This window comes from Trematomus bernacchii, unplaced genomic scaffold (assembly GCF_902827165.1).
Source record: "Trematomus bernacchii unplaced genomic scaffold, fTreBer1.1, whole genome shotgun sequence".
NCBI lineage: Eukaryota > Metazoa > Chordata > Actinopteri > Perciformes > Nototheniidae > Trematomus > Trematomus bernacchii.
This window is the reverse complement of record NW_022987683.1, coordinates 1,614,979-1,637,436: the sequence shown is the minus strand read 5'-3', so window position 1 is coordinate 1,637,436 and position 22,458 is coordinate 1,614,979. Positions and strand designations below refer to the sequence as shown.

Below are 22,458 nucleotides of genomic sequence, written 5' to 3'. Positions count from 1 at the left end.
AATTCAAAAATAACCTGGAAACAAAAAACAAATACATGCCTCTATTTGTCTTTTTTAAAGAATCCTAATTTCGAGTTTATAGAAGCATGAGGGAAGTCCAGCACACATTTCAGAGTGAATAAGCAAGGTATTTGATGGAGAACATAATACAAATAGTACATTACTTTACAGTAAAGTGTCTTTTTAATGTGCCCATGCACTATTGTTGGTTTCGGTGGGCGTGTTATACTACTCTTCCATCCTCTGTGGCAATTTTTAACCATTTATATATTATTTTTAAGATAATAGCATAGGCTACTATTAGACTTGAGTAGAGCATAATTATACTGTAGCTATACCATATTTGTTAAAGGAGGGCATTGATGAAAGTTCATAAATAGGTCCTTACACAACAATGATGACGTTTTAGTACAGCTTGCATTGTGACTGTTATTTCAGTTTTCCCAATGAGGTACTCCTAGTCTTGGTCCCTATATTGTTCTGAAGTAAGATAATTGTTCTTTATTACCAGATTATATATCCTATCATATTTAAAGCTGCATGTACCCTTCTTTTTTAAAGAAACAGAGGAGGGGAATTCTGATTGCAGCGGAGTTCTGCCCCTGAGTGTCCAAACAAAACAACAAAGAGATCAAAAAGTCAGCTTTAAATTTGAATGAGGTATCATTCAAAAGATATGTAAAGTAATACCACATGTTGCGATTTAAGATAAAAGAGTGACGAGTCTCCCTTTAAAACCTATATCTAGGTTTGGGTTTCTATTCTTACTTAGGGATTTTTAATTCACTCAGACATGATTGAACACTTTCATTTGAATTATCTGTGTCCTTCAAACATGTCTTCCTACATCTTTTGCAGTATCTGGGTATAAGAAAGGTCAAACATGCTATAATCAAATGAAATTCACATGGGATTTTAGATCAGAAACAAACATACTCAATACAATAAAGAGAGGAAATAACCTATACACTGTGTAGCTACATGTAGATGTTTGACTAAGATACACTTTCTACAAAACTAGTCTTACCAACGAACCACGCCATAACAAATAGAAAGGCTTTTCCGCATAAAACCTGTCTTCATCCTTTTAGCCAATCACAGTCCGTACTTTGAAATGGACGCGTCTATCCACCAATCACATTATTGCTTGGGCGCTTATAGCCACACCATATCCGGTGGATCTTATCAGGGAGTTTCGAGTCGACTTCGTTGAGGCACCGATCACGAGCTGTGAGTAGTTTCTCCTTCTTCAAATATACTCGTTTCTGCTTTTATAATGCCTGCATTTGTACACGTCTTCAACGTAACTTAATATATTTGGTAATGGTTGAATGTAATTGTATTTACTTCCGTTACACGAGACAAATGGATTGGAAGCTAATGCTAGCTCGCTAGAAACCATTCAAATAAAGCGAGCCGGGCCTAACTGCTCTGAGCAGGAAGTGCAAACACGGAAACTTCCTCGACTAAATATTTTTAATTTGAGCTAGCTGCAATTAAAGTCGTACAGTTTATTATTATATTACAAAAGTTATACGTGAATAAAAACGAAGCTAAACAGGTCACTTGTGGACATATGTGGCCATTGTTTTTGCTCTGGTTGTCCTTACCCGACATGCGGCTCGATTACAAGCCGTCTATATCCTAATGATGACGTGATGGGTTCACCACTCGCCCTCACACTGGTTACTGTCTGACTGTTATTACATGCTGGCCTGTGGTTTCTCATCTTCTCTTTATCCCCTTTTAGAGGATCACACTTGAGCAACCATGGTGAAGATCTTCATTGGGAACCTGTCTCAGCACACTGAGAAGGAGGACGTGGAAGCTCTCTTTACCAAATATGGCACAGTGACAGAATGTGCAAAGTACAAAAATTATGCCTTTGTCCACATGGATGACCGCAAGTCAGCCACCAAAGCCATCCGTGAGCTCCATCTCCATAAGCTGGATGGCAGGCCCATCAACGTGGAGCCCAGCAGAGGGAAGAACCAGGGCCCTGTGAAGCTCCACATAGCCAATGTAGAAAAGGGCTTTGACGATGAGCTGCGAGCCATGTTTGAAGAGTATGGCACAGTGAAAGAGTGTGCCATTGTCAAGAACTTTGCCTTTGTTCACATGGATAACTCTGATGAGGCCATGGATGCCATAAAGGGCCTGGATAACACAGAGTTTCAAGGTAAGTCAATCAATATTCAATTCAAGTTTTGTAGATGTCCTAACTAGGGATGTCACGATACCATACCGTATGTACCAATACCAGTGAAACCGTAATTTATTTTTGATGCCACAGTTAAGATTTTTTTTTTAACCTTTAAACGGGTTATAATTCATCCTCAAATATCTTTTTAGATTGTGAAAACTGTATTTTTGGGTTAAAAACTAAAAATGTTTACAAACCTGCAGTTGCCTTTGACCAATATTATTTATTGCTAAAAAGAGCCTGAACGCACCATAGACTCTGTAGAACCTTGTTCCACCTTCTGCCAACACCTAACATTAACTAGCTCTCTTGTGCCATCAAAACGTTGTTCACAATTTAACATAATCAGGATAAAAATATTCTTGAAAGCATTGACGGTTTGTACATCGGATGCCATTAGTCTCGAATGCTGGCCGTACAGGGAATTACGATGCTGTAAAAAATAAATATCATACGTTTTACAAAATGTAGGCCATGACTTTGTTATGTATCGGTAGCTCGTGACATCCCCAGTCCATACTGTTGTATTTTAGATTTGAGGGACACTGATTTTCTCTCTCTCAGGAAAGCGCATACACGTTCAGATATCAAAAAGCAGACCCAAAGGTGGACCCGAGGAGGAGGACGACTATCCGCCTCCACCGAGCAGAGGAGGCTATTATCCCCCTCCCCGCTACCCGGGGGAGAGGCCCGAGCCTCCGTACAGAGATCCCAGGGATCACAGAGATCACAGAGATCTCCGCGATCCCCGCGATCGCATGTCTGCATACGCCCCTCCACCCCTGCCCCCGCCACCCCCTCCCCCAAGACGAGCATCTTACCACGACCGTGGCTACGGCGAGCGAGAAGACTACGCCATGGTGGATTACTACGAGAAATACAGAGCCCGCCCCTACAGCATGGGCGGATACGATGACAGGCGTTCCAACGCCCCTCCTCCTCCGCCACCCCCCTCGGCACTGGTAAGGGAACGTCTCTCTATGGGGGCCCCTGACCCGTACGAGCGCCGCCCCCTCCCCCCTCCATCCTACATGTCTAGAGATCGAAGCCCCATCAGACGTGCCCCCCCTCCGCCTCCTCCATCAGCCGGTAATGGGTACTCATACGAGCGCTCCAGGCTCTCCCCGCTGTCCAGGGCTCCCATGTACGCGCCTCAGATGTACGCAGCCCACCGCCCCAGGGACCCCTACGCAGAGAGAGGGCCCCCGCCTCCACCACCACCCCCCCGATATGCGGGCTACTAGGCATCCGGAGGGTCATTCAAGGTGAGAACAGAGTGGATGGTAAATATCGTTTAAAAGAAAGTAAGCATGATTGAGAAAATGTTAAATAAATGTGTACCGAAAATGAATTTGAGAGCTGAATCCGTTGAGGTAGAATCACGCTTTAAACCACCCCCCATCAGCCAGAGCTCTTAATTCCTGCTGATTTAGTCCAGACCAATATACAGAAACTAAACCCTTAACATTTTTAGAATCCTAAAAATACTGCTGCTCTAACATCAAAGATCAGTCTTGCGCGATTAAAACCCGCTCCTTGACATGTGTGGTGTGCTCTCTTCCCAGGTTTAGAATATTGCAAGATCGTCGTCGTCGTCTGCTGATGCACGTGGCGCTAAACATCCCCCTCGTCTTTGGCGGATTGCGTTGCGTTTGCCTGAGACTTACTGGAAGATACTGTTTTGCAGACCGCCCCGTACTTTAAAATCATATGATTCCATGTCTACGGTTCACGTAATCTTCTGAGCTGTTGATGCCTTTTCTGTTCCTCTGCTTGTTTTACTGTTTAGATCCCTCAAATGTTTTAAAGAATAGGATGCTGGCCTAGATGCCTAGTCTATTTCAGTGTGACGGAGTACTGTTAATGCCAAAAGCCCTCTGCTCTTCAATTTTTCTAAATGGATATGCTCTTTTTCATAACGAGGGAAGACGTTTAAATAAATAAAAATACATAGTCTGAGATCAAAATCATTGCACTCAGACTAAGGTTGTTGGTTATTTACAAAATATTCATCAAAATAAGAATAAAAGTTCAGTGTAGTTGTTTTTATAATCATTTTACATGGTGTGGCAGGTTGTACGTAATCTTTTAAGATTTGCGACAAATGTTAGCATGACGAATCAAAAGTTAAAGGGTGGTTTTTTTTATTTTTTGTGTTATCTTTTCTTGCGAAAATAGATTCTAGACACCCATTATGTATGATTTGATTTACTTTACAAGTTGCTTTTTATTTGATCGCTTTTTAATAAACAAATGAAACCAAAAACTACGTTCTAACTGTCAAATTTTTCCTTGTGCGGTAGGCTTTCTAGTTTAATGGCTCGGCAGGAATTCGAAGTAATACCCAGGCGTTTAACTCCTAACACGCTTCAGCTTCACACCCTTGAGTTGGGAGCTTAACACATGGTAGTTAGTGTTGGCTCAGCCCTGTTCAATCCCATCATAAATGGTGAAAACCTGTCAGTCTTTGTTATTGAAGCACTCAATCTGCTTTCAATTGAAATCTTGTGTAGGTTAATGTCCACTTGATCATCTAAAAATGTGATACAAAGTGAGATATCTTTGTGCAGCAATTCACTGACATTTAAAACTGTTAAATGATGTGATATCGATTCCTTTCAACCCTTTAATGTATTACAGTTGATGAAATCTGGCTCCACAAACCCCGGAGTGATTAAAAGGTGGTGACACCCAATGTTTTCATGCTACGTCTTCCTGATTTTACACGTTTTCCGTGGTAGAGGGAGCTCCATCATCACAATTTCCATTGCCTACCATGAGCTAAGCTAATTGGTGGTAATCCTAGAAATAGATCAATAATTAGCTTTGCGATGGCACATGTCGTCTTGCGGCAATTACTCATTCTTCATTTTCATTTAGTTCACACTACATACTACTCAACATGAATAACCTTGTATGTGTATGTGCCACAATTTGCATGCAGTCTTGGTCTTCTTAGTATCTTTGCTCTTTGTAGGTTGTTAGACTATCAGGAGACGCCAGCTCAGGGTAAGTCGTCCTCTGAAGATGAGCAGCAGCCACTGCAAGAGGTAGGTAGTGTTTCAGATCTATTTCAAAACACCACTAATGCAATAAATGTGGTTTTGCATTTATACTGCAATATTTTCCTGCTCTAGGACACAGCTTCTCAAATGGGTGTATGCAAGATTTTTTTTTAAATATTAATTTGAATTTGTTTAATTAATATAAAATATATATATATATTGCACAATTAATAATATAATAAATGTGATTATAATAATTTGCTAATGATAATTTAAGTTAAAACAAATGTAAATAAACGCCTTTCATTTATATATTCACTTTTTTAAATGCAATTGCTTTAAACCGACATCAAAATGTTTTTCACTTGACTTAATTGGCTGAAAAATGACTTCAGAGAGGGTAGATCAACTCTAGGTCAGTCTTTAAAATATTTTGTTCAAATCTGGAAAACATTTTATTGTAAAAAAACTAGTTTTGCATCTTGCCAAAGTCTTTAAGCGTATACAAAAACACATTTCTTATTTCTTTTACATTGTTATTACATCACCCTAGGCATGAGGTAATGCGAGGTCTGATCAGTGAAGAGTGGGATCAATGACCATGGCCGTTTCTCAATGTCGAGTAGAGCTGCTGCAGAGCCACTATTTCAAGTATACTACGTCATCGAGTGGCGCCGAAGGACTGTTTAAATGCCCAGCATTCGGCGCCACTCGATGACGTAGTATACTTGAAATAGTGGCTCTGCAGCAGCTCTACTCGACATTGAGAAACGGCCCCTGTCTCTGTCTGCAGGTTCCTGCTCTGTGCCTCAGTGAATCCACAGCAGCTGGGAAAGGATGAGATCAGAAAGCCCTGAAGGCAAAGGTGAAGCAGTAAGAGTGGATGATGAATTTAAAAACGACGTGTGCATTTTGAGATCTTGAGTGAAGTGTCTGTTTTTTCCAGGAAGGAGATTGTAAAACTCCAGGGAAAGTTTGGTCCATATGTTGGTGAGCTGGAGGGGGATTTCCAGTCCTTGGGAAAACCTGCATTGTTGATGACACCAAAACACAAGTTGGATGGAAGGAAATGAATCCTTCTTTTTATTAAGGCAAGATCTCTCAAAGTTGACGAAGAGCTAATCTGTTCAAAGCAGTGCTACTCTAAGCAACCATTTTTACCTACCTGATGAAATTAGGTTTTAAATTGTGACTGTCCAAATGCTCTGAAATGTTTACTTTTAAACCATCGCATGGCCTTAAACACAATGTTTGTATTACTCTATTCTCTATATTCATGTAGAACTTTATTTTCTGATTATTTATTAACATTGTTTTTTCCAGTATGAGAAGATTAGGTGTGTAAATAAACACTTTTCTCCCAAATCGGAAAATTGTAGTCTTATTTTATCAACCCTTGCCTTGCCTTTTTAAAACAATGTAGATTGACAGTTACATTTTCCCCTCAAGTGGGATATATGAACAGATGAGATAATTCACAGATTTTCCTCAATTGAACCGTGATGTCATACCCTACAAAAAAGAAATCTCAATTTGAATACAGTGGTGAAAATGGGTTTAGTTTTGTATCACACTTGACCATAAGATTTGAAAATGTCCCGTTTGCTGATCAAATCATCAGATGTGCTCATTCAGCAATGGTTAATACTGTGTTTCTTCATAAGCGAGAAAAATGACTAACATACAAAACAAAATACTGACACTGTGTCAAAGGCAGAGTACATCCTGATCAAGTGGTATGCCATCGAGAGTAAAAATCTGTGAATCCTCTCATCTGAACAATGAGAAGTATCTTTTTTTCTATTCTCCTTTTCGTTTCCTGCTGAGGTCGATTGAGGCTTCCGTTCTGCACACTCCCTTCTTTGTTTTATTCCAGTTTCCAGAAACCAAGGGTGGTGTTTACAGTGGCATTACTACGATAACCGGATTTCTTTTTTTTATAGTGCCAATGCTGCCTGTATGACAGATATCGCCTTTGCGTACCTGTCATTCCTGAGAAACACTGCTCTTCTGCTTCCATGAGTAGATAAAGATCTCACATTGCTTGTAAATGCAATAAAATAGGATGAGGATCTCCAATCAGAATTGAATGTGTTCTAAGACTTTTAAAAAGTCTCCGGACCCCACCCTAAGAGGATCGATGACTCAAGCAGGTGTTAGCCAGCTAAAGCAATTCAATATCTGAATACCATAATCAGGGTGTCCGCGGGGTCTTAACAAGTATTAAAAGTTGATAAATCAATTTAGCGAAAATGAAGGCTATTAAAAAGTACTAAACGGCATTTTCCAAGGTATTACATTTTGTAGCTTGTTTTCAATAAGTATATAAATTGTCCAAAGAGGTTGTATTCTAAAGTGTGCCTGAATGTAATCATTGCGTAGGTGTGTAGTGTGATTCTGTGTAGTTTATTTATGGCATCCCGTTGGGTTTGACGTCATCTGAACAGGACATCGCACGCTCACTGCTTGATAGCGCGCGAAGGTCCGTTTACGCCGGTTGTTAAACAACATCGTTATGAGGAAATGCAAGTTTGCGTCCAAATGGTTGGAAGATAAGGAGGAAGGACAATCAATACTGTATATAGTAAAGTGTGTCGCCAATGTAACCGGTTAAAACTTGAAGTGGTGATGAGGTCTTAAAATGTATGGAAAGGGTCTTATAAAAGGTCTTAAAAGGTATTACATTTGACTTCAGGATTCCTGCATATACCCTGATGATGCAGTTTTAGAATAATCTACTCTCACCAATACATCTGTACATTTACTCAAGTGCTGTACATGTCAAAATACCTTAATGTGACATGGAAATAGTGTACATTTGTATTCACTATATTTATTTGAAAGCTATAGCAACATACAGCATAATATAAAATGTAACTAATGCTTTTACTTTAATGTTTCATGAATAAAAATCCTACATTATATAAAAATGTGAAAATGCATAAAAAGTAGTGAAGTAAGTGAAATGTAGATGTTTTGCTCATAATTTGATAGAATTGTATAGTTTGACTTGCTGTAAGTCAAGAAAACTACATTATACATCCTTAAACATCTACTGGAACAAAGTGAAGTGGAAATTCTAAATGTTCCGAGAACTTCTAACGGATATGTGAAACCGACTTTATCAAATGCAAAACTGGACAAACCTGTTTGTAATCTGTTGTAGGTTAACCCCGCTTTGTGTTCCAGCAATAGTGGTGTATGAGGGTAGTCGGATCTTTGGCCACAGCATTCACAACACCATTTAACAAAAACAGACTTTAATTTTAAAAAAGCATGAAGAAGGCATTTTAAAAGTAGTTATATTAAGATCACAGCTTTAGGGAGCAGAATAATACTATAGTTTCACATTACAAAGAGGTGACAATGACACAGCAGTTTAAGTTAGAAAGTAAAGAGTCTCTACATCATGAATAACATATTGCAGTCTCATCCGTTTCACTGGGGCCAATTATTCTGAGTTCTCCTAGCAAACTGTTCACCATTAATGACTCTGTGTCCGAGACAGGGGTCACGCTAGGCTCACAGGTGCAAGTCTCTCTGGACGGAGGCACTGTCAGGACTTCAAACTCCACCTCGAAGCTGGCCTTGGCCTCGCCGGACTCTCGGATGATCAGCATCTCGTACTGTCCGAACCGGATCAGGGCTTTGTCCGGGAGATCCACTACTTCTAGGTAGTCCAACGCTGAGCTGTTCACAGACAGCTGGGCCCTCTGGCTCAGGTTCTGGATCCTGAACAGCATGTCCCGGCTTCTGGGGGTGTAGTAGGCTTGGATGGCCAGCTGTTTGCGGGACACCCGGGTGTCGAGCAGGGCGACAGTGCAGGCCTGGCCATCGCGCCCCAGCCTGAGAGGGTCCTCCGCTGGGTGTTTGCTTCTTTTCCCCAGAGGGATGAGCCCGTAAAGACTATTGGAGCTCTGCTGAGGGTGGTAGAGTTTGACATGGAGACAAGGGAGGAGATCCTCCTCCGTCTCTATCGTCTGGGACACATTCATCGTGGATAATGAGGAGACCAGGAGAAGGTGGATTGGCCTGTTAACCTTTAGTGATAAAATTGTGGGGCAGAAATCAAAAATATTAGGAGTTCAGTGAGACGAGGTGGTTTACAAAACATAGGCAACTTTTAGTTAATGACAGAGAAAATAATCACCTACTTTTCTTTGTATCGATTACGTTTTTTGTTGTTGATCGAAATAGTTTTGCAAACTATATTTGATATAATATTTTTCATTTTATTTTTACTTAGAATTTCTGTTGTTTAATTCTCTATTCCACTTGTTAAGTATTTGTATTTTTAATGTCTGAACACACTGATTCTTCTTCTGTAACAAAATAATTTCCCAAATTGGGATCAATAACGTATCTATCTAAATATGGAGGTGTACTTGATAACTCAAACAATCAAACACTAATATAAAGACATAGAATTAGACTTTGAGAAACTTGGGTGGACATTTTATCACTTGTTTCTGAGATTTTATACACTTTATAGAAAACAATAAGCGATAACAATCAACAATCACATTCTAAAAACAATCAAAGATAACGGAAATAGCGTTAGTTGCATCCCTACTCCCTACAAATGTTGAGTGTGCATTTACAATAACTATTATAGGTCTGTGCCTTACCTGAATGTCGAAGTTTTTATTTGGAAGAAACTGAAAAATGCTAATCGAATGTAGTTAAAGGTACTCGGAGGATAACGGTGCTGGTGCTGAGAGAAAACAGGGAGACGACGTCCACTCTCTGCATGCTGTTCTTCTCTGACCTGAGTTTCGTCATTCTCACAGAGTATTGATGCGTTCATGTACAAGTCCGTAAAACTCATTGTTAGAAAGCAATGAAGAGGAAAAGCATTTATATTTCAGTTTCGTTCGGTTAGCGTACGTTTAAACTTTTCACTGGGGTATAGATAAACATTTTAGCCAACTTTTCAGCCTAACACAACGTATTTCCACTCACACACACAATTCCTACGGAGTCATTACCTCAAGTGTTAAAATTAATCGGTTCGTTAGGTGATTAACAGAACATTTATTAACATTTGAGTTGTCTAAAATGTTGTTTTTAGACTGTTACTCAGTAATAATAGTATCAAATAATAAGAATAATATGGATTATGCAACCTTCCGGGTCATCTTCTGTTGTGGGAAATGTTTTTGGCATTCTATGACGACTGTTCAATTGAAAAATACTAGGAGGACAGCATTTTGTAATAAAATAAATTATTGCATGGGTATTTTAAATGATTGTGCTGAATGTCCCGTCAGCCAACAATCTTCATTTTACCCCCTGCTAACTTTCTAACAATGTTTCTTCTCTTTGTTTTAGTTTTGGAATGCTGTTCTCTAATTTACCATCCATAGATGAGTCCTTGAACGTAGCATTTTAGCATCGGAATTTCCCTATTTTGAAACCTGTAAAAGAAAGTAAATACAATCTATTCTATGGTCTTAGCAGTGTGCTTCAGCCTGGCACTGACACTGCCAACCAGCGGGAAACTACACCCTGCTTTACACATCAACACAATACGAGAAGTAGTTAGTTGCATTCCTAAGCACCATTTTACTACACATAAGCAGTAAAAAATGACGATAATGGTCATTAAATAAGGCACTGTGCGTTATGGTTATTACCAAACTTGGACAGGGATGTGGGTTAGGCTACTGGAAGGGCACTTAAACCAATTGTGTAGAAATGCTTACTGTAGAACTATTCATTTCCTTATTATTAAAATAAACTAAATAAAAACCAAGGCAATATTGATAATACATAGATACAAAGTACAAAATACATTTAAACAATATTACATGTACATAATAAAAAAGGAATATAAGGCAATCACAGCCTAATTACATAAAAACACAAAACAAATCAAAATATGTCTACTTCTTCAAACAGCAGGATGTATTTATTGTATCACCTGATACATAAAGTATAACTTTTTAACCAAGTTAATCACAATCGGAAAACCTTTATTAGTTCCACAGAGTAGAAGTGTACATTGTTACAGTAAAAGTAAAGAGGCAAAACAGCACAATATCAAATAACAGGCATGCATAAAATATTAGAGATAGATATTACACAAATTACAATTTACAAAAGTACCCACCCATGTTGACAACAATAATAGCAATGTTTTAAAAACATTTTTTTAAAGTGTACTCTGAAAAAACTGAACCGTTGACTTTAGCTAAATGTATTATGTCAGATTTCACATAACTGTATTAGGTTAGTTGAAAGCAATACAATTACATTGAATCAAAACATATTAGGTTCAACTTAATATTATTGCTTTCAGTTATGTGAAATTAGTTGACATAATACATTGAATTAGAGTCGACGTTTCAGTTTGTTCAGTGTCGCATTTAGAATATAGTGGGATAGCAGCCCGATAGTCAAAGTAAAGGTATATGTTGCACAGTTATTATAGATTTAATTACGAGTTAGAAAATATTTTAATTGTATTTTCCATACACGAATTGTGATGATTTGTAAACACAATCCATAAAACCACATTGTCTTCCCCCGGGACACTGGGGGCGCTGTGGTTGTCGTTCGGCAGTAATGGCGACACACAAAGAAGAAAGAACGAGAAATAGAAAACCCAGAGCCGTAATCAGTATCAAACGGCAGCAGTCTGCGTCGAAGGAAAGATCCTGAAACGGGTTAGAAGTCTTTGTCGAGGCCGCCCGGTATAAAAGGTAACAAAAAAGCATATAAAAAGTGGCTCGATATTAACAGCAATATAAATGTATATTATTATTTACTCGTCCGCATTTACTTTTTGTGTAAATGTGAGCGATGCTTTGTGTAATGGCGTGTCTAGACTAGAAAGCTAACCAAAGCTAACTGCTAGCACTAGCACATTTGCTAAAGCAAGACCAGTAGTTGTGTTTAGACTTAAACCATGCTCTACTTTATAGCAATACAGCTCAAAGAAACGTTTAATGTTAAATTAAGTTCGACAACGCTTGTAAAATAACCAGTGCATGTAGAACTGTGCAATGAAAGGGCCTACCTAATTTACCTCTGGGACTTACTTGAGTTTCAGAGAAAAGGAGTAAGGCATACTTTTAACACTGAATACATTTTGTATAATGGTTTTTTATTTTATTATTGTTCTGAGACAGATCTTTAACAATGGTGAAGATTTTTGTGGGGAACCTTCCCCGAGAGGCAGACCAGGAGGAAATCAAGGCTCTCTTCACCGAGTACGGCACGGTCACAGAATGTGCGATCATCAAGAACTACGCCTTCATCCACATGGATGACCGCAAGGCTGCCACTAAAGCCATTAAGAATCTGCACCTGTACAAGCTTCACGGCACACCGATCAACGTGGAGGCCAGCCACGGGAAGAACCAGGGATCTATCAAACTGCATGTAGCCAATGTAGAGAAGGGAGCTGATGACGAGCTCCGCGCTCTCTTTGAAGAGTATGGCACAGTCTCAGAGTGTGCTGTTGTCAAGAATTTTGCTTTTGTACACATGGCCAACTCTGATGAGGCCATGGATGCCATCAAGGGACTGGATAATTCAGAATTTCAAGGTAAAGCACAATTTGTTAAATAGTATTGTTGTAGTTGTCTCATTTTAAATCTGGGTATTTAAACTTTTTTTCTTTATCTGTGTTTTTTCTTCCTATTTAGGCAAACGCATCCATGTCCAGATTTCCAAGAGTCGCCCCAGACATGACGAACGGGACGACTACCCTCCTCCTCCCCCAGACAGGGGAGGCTATTGGCCTCCTCGTTATCCAGGAGAGAGGCATGAGCCTCCCCCTCCGCCCAGCTACATGAGAGGGCGCCTCAGCCACATTCCCCCAGGTTACCCTGCCCCTCCTCTGCCACCCCCTCCCCCTAGACGAGCCGTTTATCCCGAGCGCCCCTATGAGGGTGAGAGGGACAGATATGGTGTGGTAGATTACTACGAGAAGTACAGAGCCCGTCCGTATGGCATCCCCTCATACGAGGACCAACGTGGCGGTGCCCCTCCTCCCCCTCCCCCTCCATCCGTCGTCCGAGACCGCCTTATGACCTCGTCGCACGACCCGTATGACCGTCGCCCCCTCCCACCTCCCCCTTCCTCGTACTACGCCCGAGATCGCAGTCCCCTAAGGAGAGCGCCTAGCGCACCAATGCCCCCTTCCAGTAATGGCTACTCCTACGAGCGCTCCCGACTCTCTCCCGTTTCCCGTGTTCCAGCATACGGAATTCCACGCGCCAGGGACCCCTACGCAGAACGGCTGCCCCCACCACCACCTGCACGCTACGCTTATTAAGCCCTGGCATGTTAAGGTGAGAATAGGCCTGAGGTAGACTGGTTTTTGTCATACATTTGGTCCCTGAACAGGCAGAGGCTGTCCTCCAGATCTTGTTGGGAAAACAAGGTTTGAAAAAGCATGCGTACAAGGTGACATTCACCAAGTTTCGTTGGTAATGCATAACTTGCTTATCAGCTAATATCAGTTTAAATGTGTACCATAATCCGACAAAGACAGAGGTCTCAGTCTGAGAATGACTCGAGAAGCAGAACTCCACGTAGATATCTCAGAAGGAACGACGTGCTTTGAGACACCACTTGCAGACGCTTCATTTGTGTCATCTGCTCTTTTTTCAGGATCGTCGTCCGACTGCGTCGCCGCTCGCCGCCTCCTGATGCTCGTGACACTATCCTCTTCCCGTCTGTGGCTGAGCGCGTTGCGTTCTACTGCGATGCTCACAGGAGGAAATGAATTGCCGACGTCCACGTCTGTTTTTATTATTTTGGGACAGTTTTTACTCGTTTTTCTCCTCCCTGATTGTTTAAGTTTCTTACTGTGCTGTAGCATTTTTTTTATAAAAGTGCTTGACGATGGCGTCAAGGCGCCAGTTTTCAGTCGAGGCGGAGTTTTTTTATTTGTACTTTAACGTAAAAAAAAGATTAGTATTCTGATGTTGTGTGTGACCTTAGAGAGCTGAATAATTTCAGCAGCAGTATAGGCGATACTTGTGTACATCTGTAGATTAAACTGAACTGTATCATGTTTGGTATTAAATCTAATCTGCACGTTGGTTCCATTGTGTTACGCTTTCCCATCGCAAAAAAAACAAAGCTCCATATGGCGTTGCTGAACACTTTTTAACTGCTCAGACAAATGTAAAAAAAGTATGTTAATAGGAAATTTTTCGCAAAGCGTTCACATAAACCTGTCCATTGTCGAACTTGTTTTTAATAAACGGATTTGTGCAGTAATGTTGTCCACAGATGTGCCCAAAATCATGCCCAGCGCTAAACCATCACTGTAACCGCTTCAAATTATTCGCCAACTCCTAAGATCTTTCGAAAAAAATAATCAGCTCTAAATCATAATCAATTTATTAACGATGTCACATAAAACAAACTTGTTAAAATCGTCACGCTGATTAAAGAAACATCTCTCCACCTGTCTAAAATGCTGAAGCTTTTATCATTCATGACCTAACCTGTCCCCTTCAGTGCCCAAACTGAAACGTGTTCACTTGGAGTAGCATCTGGAGACCTGCAGAGGCAACAGGTAAGTCCAGGGCTTTAAGGACAACAGAAGTATAAAATACTGACAGCACATGCTCACATTCAACTCTATATTTCTAGTTTAGGCCTATTTACTACAGAGGTTTGTACTAGTGGAAAATCTAGACAATCGACTCGTGTTAGTTTGGTTATTAACAGCTGTAAATCTGCTCTATATCACCAGTGTTTGCTGGGGGGAAAAAGCTACCTATATATTTGACAGTCCTTTTTTAGGCAGTGGCAGTGTTTTCAAGTCCAGCAAGGGTTAAAATAAGAGGAGCAGTCAGCTTGTTTTTCTTGAGCTAGAAAATAGTTTAATTTGACATAAAGGACTTGAAACACAGAGGTTTTACATTTTTACATCCCCAGAAAGCATGAAGTCGATTAACAATACAATGGATTTGCAACAGTAGCTGATTTTACACCATTTTGATAAGTTATTTGCATTGTATTGCTGTTTTGGAAACTGAACTGCATGAATAAAATACTTAAAACAATAACATGGAGTCAATGTTAATGAATGTTATTTATTGTGTGTCTTTTTTGATAACATTTCCTTGTTCAATTTTGAGAAACACAATGGATATGTTGGAGTTTAAGTTTTTCATTCCCAGGTGTAAAAAATTGATTTAATGATGGCAGAATTCCATTTAGATATACCTGAGTAGAGCCATCGTTGGTGTCATGACTAACACCTGTGTGTTTCTGATAATTGAAAATGAGCGCTGTTACAGCCATATGTTGCAGAAATACAGCTGATCCTGGTTCTGCGTACTTGTCTGGACCAGAAAGTATAAGTTAAACCAAAAAAATGAATGATGAAGTCCAGAATCAGAGCATTAAAAGAGCGATTTACTGAATTTACAAAACAAGATGACAGGTATATAAAAGGTCACCCTTCTTCTCATCCAACCAAGAAGCTTTTTGTAAACCTTTTTCAAACACTGTCCCTAAAATATCTTCTATCTAACACAGGGGTGTCCAAACTTTGTTCACCGAGGGCCACAAAATATAAGAAGGGCAGGGCCGCTCACTAGAGGTATTTTGCCTCATAAGTTTTGTTTTAAGTTGTAAAAGTCAATACAATGTAGGTACATTATTCTTGATACTTGAAAATGCTTTAAAAAATAAACAGCTCAGCTTTCCAGAGGGTTTACTTTATTGTGTTGGTAGCTCATTCCTTAAAACAGAAGCTTCAGATTGCTTATGAGAGGAAATATGAAGGGTATATTTCAAGGTTGTCATGTAAATGTATATTGGGCTTTTTTCTTATCAACTTAGATTTGTTAGAACATGTTTTCCACTTTAATTGACTGATTTTTTTTAGAAAATTGGGCCTATTAACACATGAGTACTGTGTAATATATTTGAACATTATATAATTATAATGTACAATATAAGACAAGCAGAAGTTTATTATACTTAAGTCATTATACTTTTTTAATTTGCTGAGTGAGGGCCGATTCAAAATGGTCCGCGGGCCGGCCGTATTTTGGACACCCCTGATCTAACAGCTCAGAGGACTTTTAACATTACAATATTTGTTTTAAGTGTCTCAGTAAGCTATGATACCCTAGCGCTGAAGCAGCTTAATGGAGTGTTGTTACTCCTCCCATTCACCCACACAGAGCACTACAGCAGCTTAACATGACACAGCATAATTACACTTTGAGCCGCGAGGTACCAACTACGCTTCCTAATCTGTTAAATATCTTTACCCAATTTAGTTCAATATCTGGTTACAAGATACATTTGAATACATCATGTATTTTACCCCTCAATAGTGCCATGGTTGAACTAAACCTAAATACAGAATTGCAGATCGTCCAACTCTTTAAATATTTGGGAATCGATATATATGCCTCATTAGACACAATAGTAGCAAAGAACTACAAAATAATGTATACAACAATTAAAGATGACCTAAAAATGTGGATTAATATAACAATTTCTTTAGCAGGACGAATTTCAATCATAAAGTTTAATATTCTACCAAGAGTCAATTTCTTAGCTAGTATGTTACCTTTATCTCCACCAGACGGTTTTTGGGACAAACTTCAGAATAGGATTTCAAAATACATTTGGAAAAACCAATACCCAAGAATCAGATACAAAGTTCTACAATATGACAAAAACAGTGGAGGCCTTAATGTTCCCAATCTCGAGCTTTATTATTATTCCTTTACGCTTCGAGCCTTGAAAAACTGGATTGATGAAAGCACTAATGTACCTTGGATTAAAATTGAAAGAAGTATAGTCTATCCCCTTAAACTTGGTGATGTCTTATTTTCTGCCATGTCGCCATATGACTGTATGCATACATTTGGACCAATTATTGGCCAAGCTGTGAAAGTGTGGAAACATGTGGAGAAATTGTGCAATTGGTCTGTAGATTGGCATAGTAACACACCAATTTTTCATAACCTGCTGCTACGTATTGGAACAAAAGCAATTAAATTCCCACAATGGCAAACCCTTACATTATCTTTCTGACATAACCAACGACAACGGCTTGATGTCCTTCCAAGAATTGAAAGACACGTATAATGTGCCTGGCTCTTCTTTCTTTTTCTATTTGCAACTACGTACTGCCATGCGCACATATGGAGTTCCTTGGAATCAACCTCTGCCAACACATCAATTAGTTAAGGTCATATTAAGTTCAAACAGGGTGAGCGGCATTACTTCATATATATATAAAAAGCTGTAAGATAAACTAACTGGATATATTGGCATCTCTGCAGTATGGAACGCAGATCTAAAAAACTACACGCAGACTATCGATTAGAAGAGAATATGGAAAGATATCTCCTTAACATCACGTAACCACAATCACCAATTGATACGGTATAAAATGATACACAGATATTACCTGTCAACCAGAAAATGCTGTCAATTAAGGATGATTCCAAGCCCCATATGCCTTCTCTGTAACCAAGAGAAGGCATGTGGACGGGGTGGCATGGGAAAGGGACTCCCTATATTTTTTCTTTGTCTTTTTGTAATATTGTCTATATAATTTGTATCTGTGTATATAACTCCCTCTGTGAGGGCAAAAAAAAAAGTTGGTCACAAAAAATAAATAAATAGATTCACAAACCCTAGACAAAAGGGCAAAAGGTCATGATTATTTTTGCATATCGACAATTTGAGGGATTTTCTCCCCTTCTAAACAGCTTAAATATATTAACTGCAAAAAAACAAACACAAATGTAAAAGTTTGATTAATAAAAGTGTGGCACATTCATGCAATTGCTTGCAAAGATTAGACATATTGCACGTTGGTTTAAAACTTAAAACGTTGGTACTTACAATGTCTGTGGTTATGTACTTTGTGTTATTTAAACATGTTCAGACTTATGAATGATTTCATATGTGGCTGTGTGCTTGTCAGACTTCATCTTCTCACACATTCGGAAGAGATAGACTTAGAGGAAACAGGAAGTCTAGTAAATACCACCGATCGCTTTAGACTCTGATAAGTCCTTGAGGTTTTGTGTTTTTGGTTCTGATGAAGTGAGCTTCAAACCTTACTTATAATACAGATATACACATATATAAATATGTGATACATGTGGGAGGCCTATGTCTGTGATACAAAGAAAAGCCTGCAGCTGTCTTCCTGTGATCGAGACTTCTATGACACTTAACTCCCCTCACTACTCCACCTTACCACAAGGTCCTTTTTACTGACCCATATTGTTCTGCAGGCACTGGGAAGATCTCAATATTATTTTTGCTGCTGCTTTTACTTGATATATTCATATCTCACACTGCACTGTAACTTTTATTCATGTGCCTGTGTTATTCATGTTTTATTATCTTTGCTTTGAAATTAGTTAAAATGCCATTTTAAAATATGTTACTGCTGCAATATGTCTTAATAACTTTGAATTGTCTTGTGTTGAAAGGTGCTATATAAATAAACTTGCCTTGCCTCAATGAGCTTGAGGTTTCCTATAATTTCACTGTCTTTCAAATGTATGTTTCCTTTTTGTGTGCATTGTTTTGATGGTTATCGTTTCTGTTCATTTATTTAACTGCACTGAAACTGAGCTCCTATGCTGTACCGATACAACACTGTAGCCTGGTTATTCATCTAGCCTGATTTTTAAATCAATGATTGCCATCTGAATACAACATTTGCATTAGCAATTCTAACCACTAGATGGCACTGTATGATCAGAGCGTATCCATTTCCCAAAAGAGATGGCCTTATATTTTTGGTTTAAACATCAACACTGTGAGTCTCTTTTGTGGGACTCTGAAGGATTGAACTTAAAGGTCACCTATTATGCAAAATCCACTTGTTCATGTCTTTTATACATAAACATGTGTCCCCTGTGTGTAAAGAGATTCTGAAAGTTTCAGGAAAAAAGATTCGCTCACTTTTTGTCCTGATCCATTTATATAAAAACCTGTCTGAAAATGAGCTGATCAGATGTTGGCCACTTTATGATGTCATAACGATTTTTTGGCTTGAGTAACCATTAGCCAATCACTAACCAAGGTAACCCCCCCCCCCGACTCTTTTTAACCAAATATCTCGGTAGGGGCGTGGGGAGTGGCTCCTTATTTTCATCTAAAGTAACAGACAGCGAATCAGCACTTTTGAAACAGGGCTGAAACAGAGGGGATTATGGGATGCTACAATGCATGATCTACTTGGTATTTGGAGCCAAACACTTCAGAGACATGTTTTGTATATATCTGAGACCTATTATATATTGATGAAAAACAGTATAATAGGGGACCTTTAATAGGTTAGTCTACTTTTATTCAGCCCTGGTTTAAACTGACCTGCTGCTCTCTGGTGGGATAGTTCTCCTGTGTGGCTTTGTAGAAGGGCCACTGGTTATAGGTGTAGTCATACATACATTGCTCACAGAAATGGTTCCCAAAGTCAAACCCCCTACATGAAAGAGTAATACATTAGTCATTTAAAAACAAAAGAGCACAATCTTTGTGTATGCATCTAAGTGTAGTCCAGGCAACATATTTCTTATCAGAATGAATCATTACTGTTGATCAACAACTTTACCTGTAATTGTAACTGCTGTACTCAAAGTCAATCAGCATGAGTCTGTCAGTGGTGTTGGGGTCCTTGTCTTCCAGTATCAGAATGGCACCTGCAGCAGCAAAACAAGATTTTCTCTTAATAATAATAATAATAATAATAATAATTTCAGCCTCTGTGGGGTTAAGACACATCGACTTCTTCGGCAATAACTGAACTTCAAGAGTCACATTGTTTTGCACAAAGAAGTGCTTTTTGTAGAACGTATATATGTTGGCGATTGAGAGGTTTTGAATGTGGACATGCTCAAATGTACTTTTGGTCTGGGTTGGACACTTAATTCCAATTTGAGTGACAATGTTGGCTTTATTAGATAACAAAACTAATAGACAGGAAAGTAGGAGAGAGGGGACAAGAGAGCCACGTGGGTGCCCTCAATAGTGGTAAATCCTAAAACTTGTGGCAGTATGAAGAGAGACCTTATCTCATTCACCATGACAATGTCCCAATGTACAAAGCCAGCTCTGTGACACAATTGTTTTCCTAGATAAGTGTGGACAAACTTGACTTGCCTGTAAGGAGGAAGAGCTGCAAAGTGCAAAAACTGCAAAAACTGTCACAGTAGATATATTGGCATAATCACATATATCACAATCAGCTATGTGTATATTTAGCAGTTTTCCACATATATTTAATATGTCAGTTCAGATTAAGTAGTTATTCTAAGAGTAATTCCCATTTATTAAAAAGCTATTCCCCGACCGCCACCTTGTATTCTTCATCTTCAAATACAGGAAGATGCATATGAATTTGAGCAGTTCCTATTAATAACTACAGCCAAGCCTTTCTTTGACTTATGGTTATAACTGCTAAGGGTTGATCCATTAGCCAAAGTTAGAAGTTTGAGGATTAAAGTTTACCTTCCGTGACGTCATTGTGGCAGAATACCACCAGTGATTTAGTCTCGGCCAGCAGCGCACTGTGGTGGAGGAAAGAGTCAGATGAACAGAGTAGATGATGACAGAGAAAGGGAGAGGAAAGAAGGAGCTTGTCAGTGATGCATTTGCAGGCGGTGTTACTTGCTAATCATTAATACCAATTTTAAAGAAATGAGGCGAGTATAAAACATGATGTCCTAGAGACTACAGTTACTGCACTGCAGCAATGACGGTATTTTATTTTTAATAATTATTCATTCAAATTGTACTGTTAAGAGGCATACTAGGCAAAAATATACTGATTAATTCAAAGCATCTATGTATGTAACCCATAAGATCACCCAATATGATCATTATGTGTATTTTTGAGAAAGCTACTTCTTAATAAGTGGCAAAAGTGTTATTCAATTCTCCAGAAGCTTAGGATGATGTAACTACAATATGAAATATACTGAGGGGGGTGGAGTGGTGCGTTTTTCCTGATTAATTTAATTGTTTACATCAAGCCAAGAAGATGGCGACTTGAAGTCTCATAACTGTGTCAGACGTCAGTGGGAGACTGCTACATATCTAAAAGATAAAACTTGTGCTCATAGACAAACAGTGACAATAAACACTGTGCTGATTATCTATTGGCTGCCGAGGTCAGCCCACCTGGAAGACTCAGCTGTGAAGTTGTGGAGGGACTGGGACAAAGGTCAGTTATTAGACTAAAAAGGAAAATAGAGAGTGTCCTGTCCCAATGATTACATTCTTGTTAGCAAGAAATATAAAACAATAACTGTATAGTTTTATTTATGTAACATATAATCATTTAGTTTATATATATATATATATATATATATATATATATATATATACACACACACACACACACACACACACACACACACACACACACACACACACACACACACACACACACACACACACACACACACACACACACACACACACACACACACACACACACACACACACACACACACACACACACACACACACACGTCTTTAGGTTTTTGGTGCTGGTCCTTAAACGTCAGTAGTAACAAGCTAACCTGACCAACTTCCTAAAATCTACATGACATCAGATTAGGTTCAACATTATTGTCATTGCACAGAATATTGAGTGAAGACAATGGAATAAGGGTATGCATGTGCTAGATACAGTGTGAGCAGTTGAACAGTATTTACAGTGGGTAAATTACAGCAAATGATATGCGATGGCTCTGACCAAACAACATCTTGTTGACACTTGGCTTAAGCAATAGAGATTGCATCATCGTGTTTCTACTTCCCCTCAAAATCAGTGTTTGACACTGACTGTAAAACTCTGAATCACGAGGGTTTGCATGTTCAATGACCCTCCTGCTAAGTTGTGATTTAAAAAAAGAGAAAAATATGATATTTATTGTATTGACGTTTTTGTCCTCGTACATGGGTATCTGCAAGAGTTATAATTGCCAATAGTTGTTTTTTGTGTGTATATTGTATTTTATTTTAATTGTGATTATTTTTCTAACATTTTGAAAAAGATTCTGCTCCCTCACTGACACTGTTTTTCCTCATCTCTACTTACCCTAACTTTGAGGCTTTATTTATACTTTATGATAGTCACTTAATGCATCACAATATTGTTTTTATATTTATGTATATTTGATTCCTGTGCCCCAACTCACGGTAGATTCTCCAGCTCAGCAGGCAGGTCTAATTTCATGTGCTTCACGTACAAAATTAAGCTTCATCACTTGATCCATGTAT

General features: G+C 39.0%; 4 protein-coding genes across 7 annotated transcripts; 2 read left to right on the top strand and 2 right to left on the bottom strand.

Moving 5' to 3' along the window:
• The first annotated feature begins 1,161 nt into the window (after positions 1 to 1,161).
• On the top strand, positions 1,162 to 6,573 carry LOC117487716 (RNA-binding protein 4B-like). 3 transcript variants are annotated; one of them, XR_004556430.1, is made up of 6 exons: positions 1,162 to 1,230; positions 1,751 to 2,179; positions 2,768 to 3,468; positions 5,181 to 5,253; positions 6,002 to 6,073; positions 6,159 to 6,573. XR_004556430.1 is itself a non-coding variant. In XM_034136366.1 (4 exons), the coding sequence occupies exons 2-3, from the start codon at positions 1,771 to 1,773 to the stop codon at positions 3,445 to 3,447; spliced, it is 1,089 nt and encodes a 362-aa protein (XP_033992257.1). In that variant the 5' UTR covers positions 1,162 to 1,230; positions 1,751 to 1,770; the 3' UTR covers positions 3,448 to 3,468; positions 3,769 to 4,472. The 3 variants fall into 3 exon arrangements, 1 of the variants encoding a protein (XP_033992257.1); XR_004556429.1 differs by having other exon boundaries at positions 6,155 to 6,573; XM_034136366.1 differs by lacking the exons at positions 5,181 to 5,253; positions 6,002 to 6,073; positions 6,159 to 6,573 and adding an exon at positions 3,769 to 4,472.
• A 1,919-nt stretch (positions 6,574 to 8,492) lies between these two features.
• tifa (TRAF interacting protein with forkhead associated domain) lies at positions 8,493 to 10,185 on the bottom strand. The gene is made up of 2 exons (XM_034136364.1): positions 9,837 to 10,185; positions 8,493 to 9,248 (listed from the first exon to the last, which is right to left on the bottom strand). Exon 2 carries the CDS (start codon positions 9,201 to 9,203, stop codon positions 8,616 to 8,618), a length of 588 nt encoding a protein of 195 aa, XP_033992255.1. The 5' UTR covers positions 9,204 to 9,248; positions 9,837 to 10,185; the 3' UTR covers positions 8,493 to 8,615.
• Positions 10,186 to 11,802: 1,617 nt separating this feature from the next.
• On the top strand, positions 11,803 to 15,240 carry LOC117487714 (RNA-binding protein 4B-like). Of its 2 annotated transcripts, none has more exons than XM_034136362.1 (4): positions 11,803 to 11,912; positions 12,342 to 12,760; positions 12,861 to 13,508; positions 13,831 to 15,240. In XM_034136362.1, the coding sequence occupies exons 2-3, from the start codon at positions 12,352 to 12,354 to the stop codon at positions 13,490 to 13,492; spliced, it is 1,041 nt and encodes a 346-aa protein (XP_033992253.1). In that variant the 5' UTR covers positions 11,803 to 11,912; positions 12,342 to 12,351; the 3' UTR covers positions 13,493 to 13,508; positions 13,831 to 15,240. The 2 variants fall into 2 exon arrangements, with proteins under 2 accessions (XP_033992253.1, XP_033992254.1); XM_034136363.1 differs by having other exon boundaries at positions 11,808 to 11,912; positions 12,338 to 12,760.
• A 2,594-nt stretch (positions 15,241 to 17,834) lies between these two features.
• Positions 17,835 to 22,458, bottom strand: LOC117487702 (choline kinase alpha-like). The gene is made up of 5 exons (XM_034136346.1): positions 22,377 to 22,458; positions 20,680 to 20,738; positions 19,784 to 19,871; positions 19,543 to 19,654; positions 17,835 to 17,843 (listed from the first exon to the last, which is right to left on the bottom strand). Exons 1-5 carry the CDS (start codon positions 22,412 to 22,414, stop codon positions 17,835 to 17,837), a joined length of 306 nt encoding a protein of 101 aa, XP_033992237.1. The 5' UTR covers positions 22,415 to 22,458.

Coding starts and splice junctions, on each gene's coding strand:
- LOC117487716 (XM_034136366.1), top strand. CDS start 1,771: ATGGTGAAGATCTTCATTGGGAACCTGTCTCAGCACACTGAGAAGGAG. Junction 2,180..2,767: donor GGATAACACAGAGTTTCAAG/GTAAGTCAATCA, acceptor TCTCTCTCTCAG/GAAAGCGCATACACGTTCAG.
- tifa (XM_034136364.1), bottom strand. CDS start 9,203: ATGAATGTGTCCCAGACGATAGAGACGGAGGAGGATCTCCTCCCTTGT.
- LOC117487714 (XM_034136362.1), top strand. CDS start 12,352: ATGGTGAAGATTTTTGTGGGGAACCTTCCCCGAGAGGCAGACCAGGAG. Junction 12,761..12,860: donor GGATAATTCAGAATTTCAAG/GTAAAGCACAAT, acceptor CTTCCTATTTAG/GCAAACGCATCCATGTCCAG.
- LOC117487702 (XM_034136346.1), bottom strand. CDS start 22,414: ATGAAATTAGACCTGCCTGCTGAGCTGGAGAATCTACC. Junction 20,739..22,376: donor GCTGAGCTGGAGAATCTACC/GTGAGTTGGGGC, acceptor CCTCCACCACAG/TGCGCTGCTGGCCGAGACTA. Junction 19,655..19,783: donor TACAGCAGTTACAATTACAG/GTAAAGTTGTTG, acceptor TCTTTCATGTAG/GGGGTTTGACTTTGGGAACC.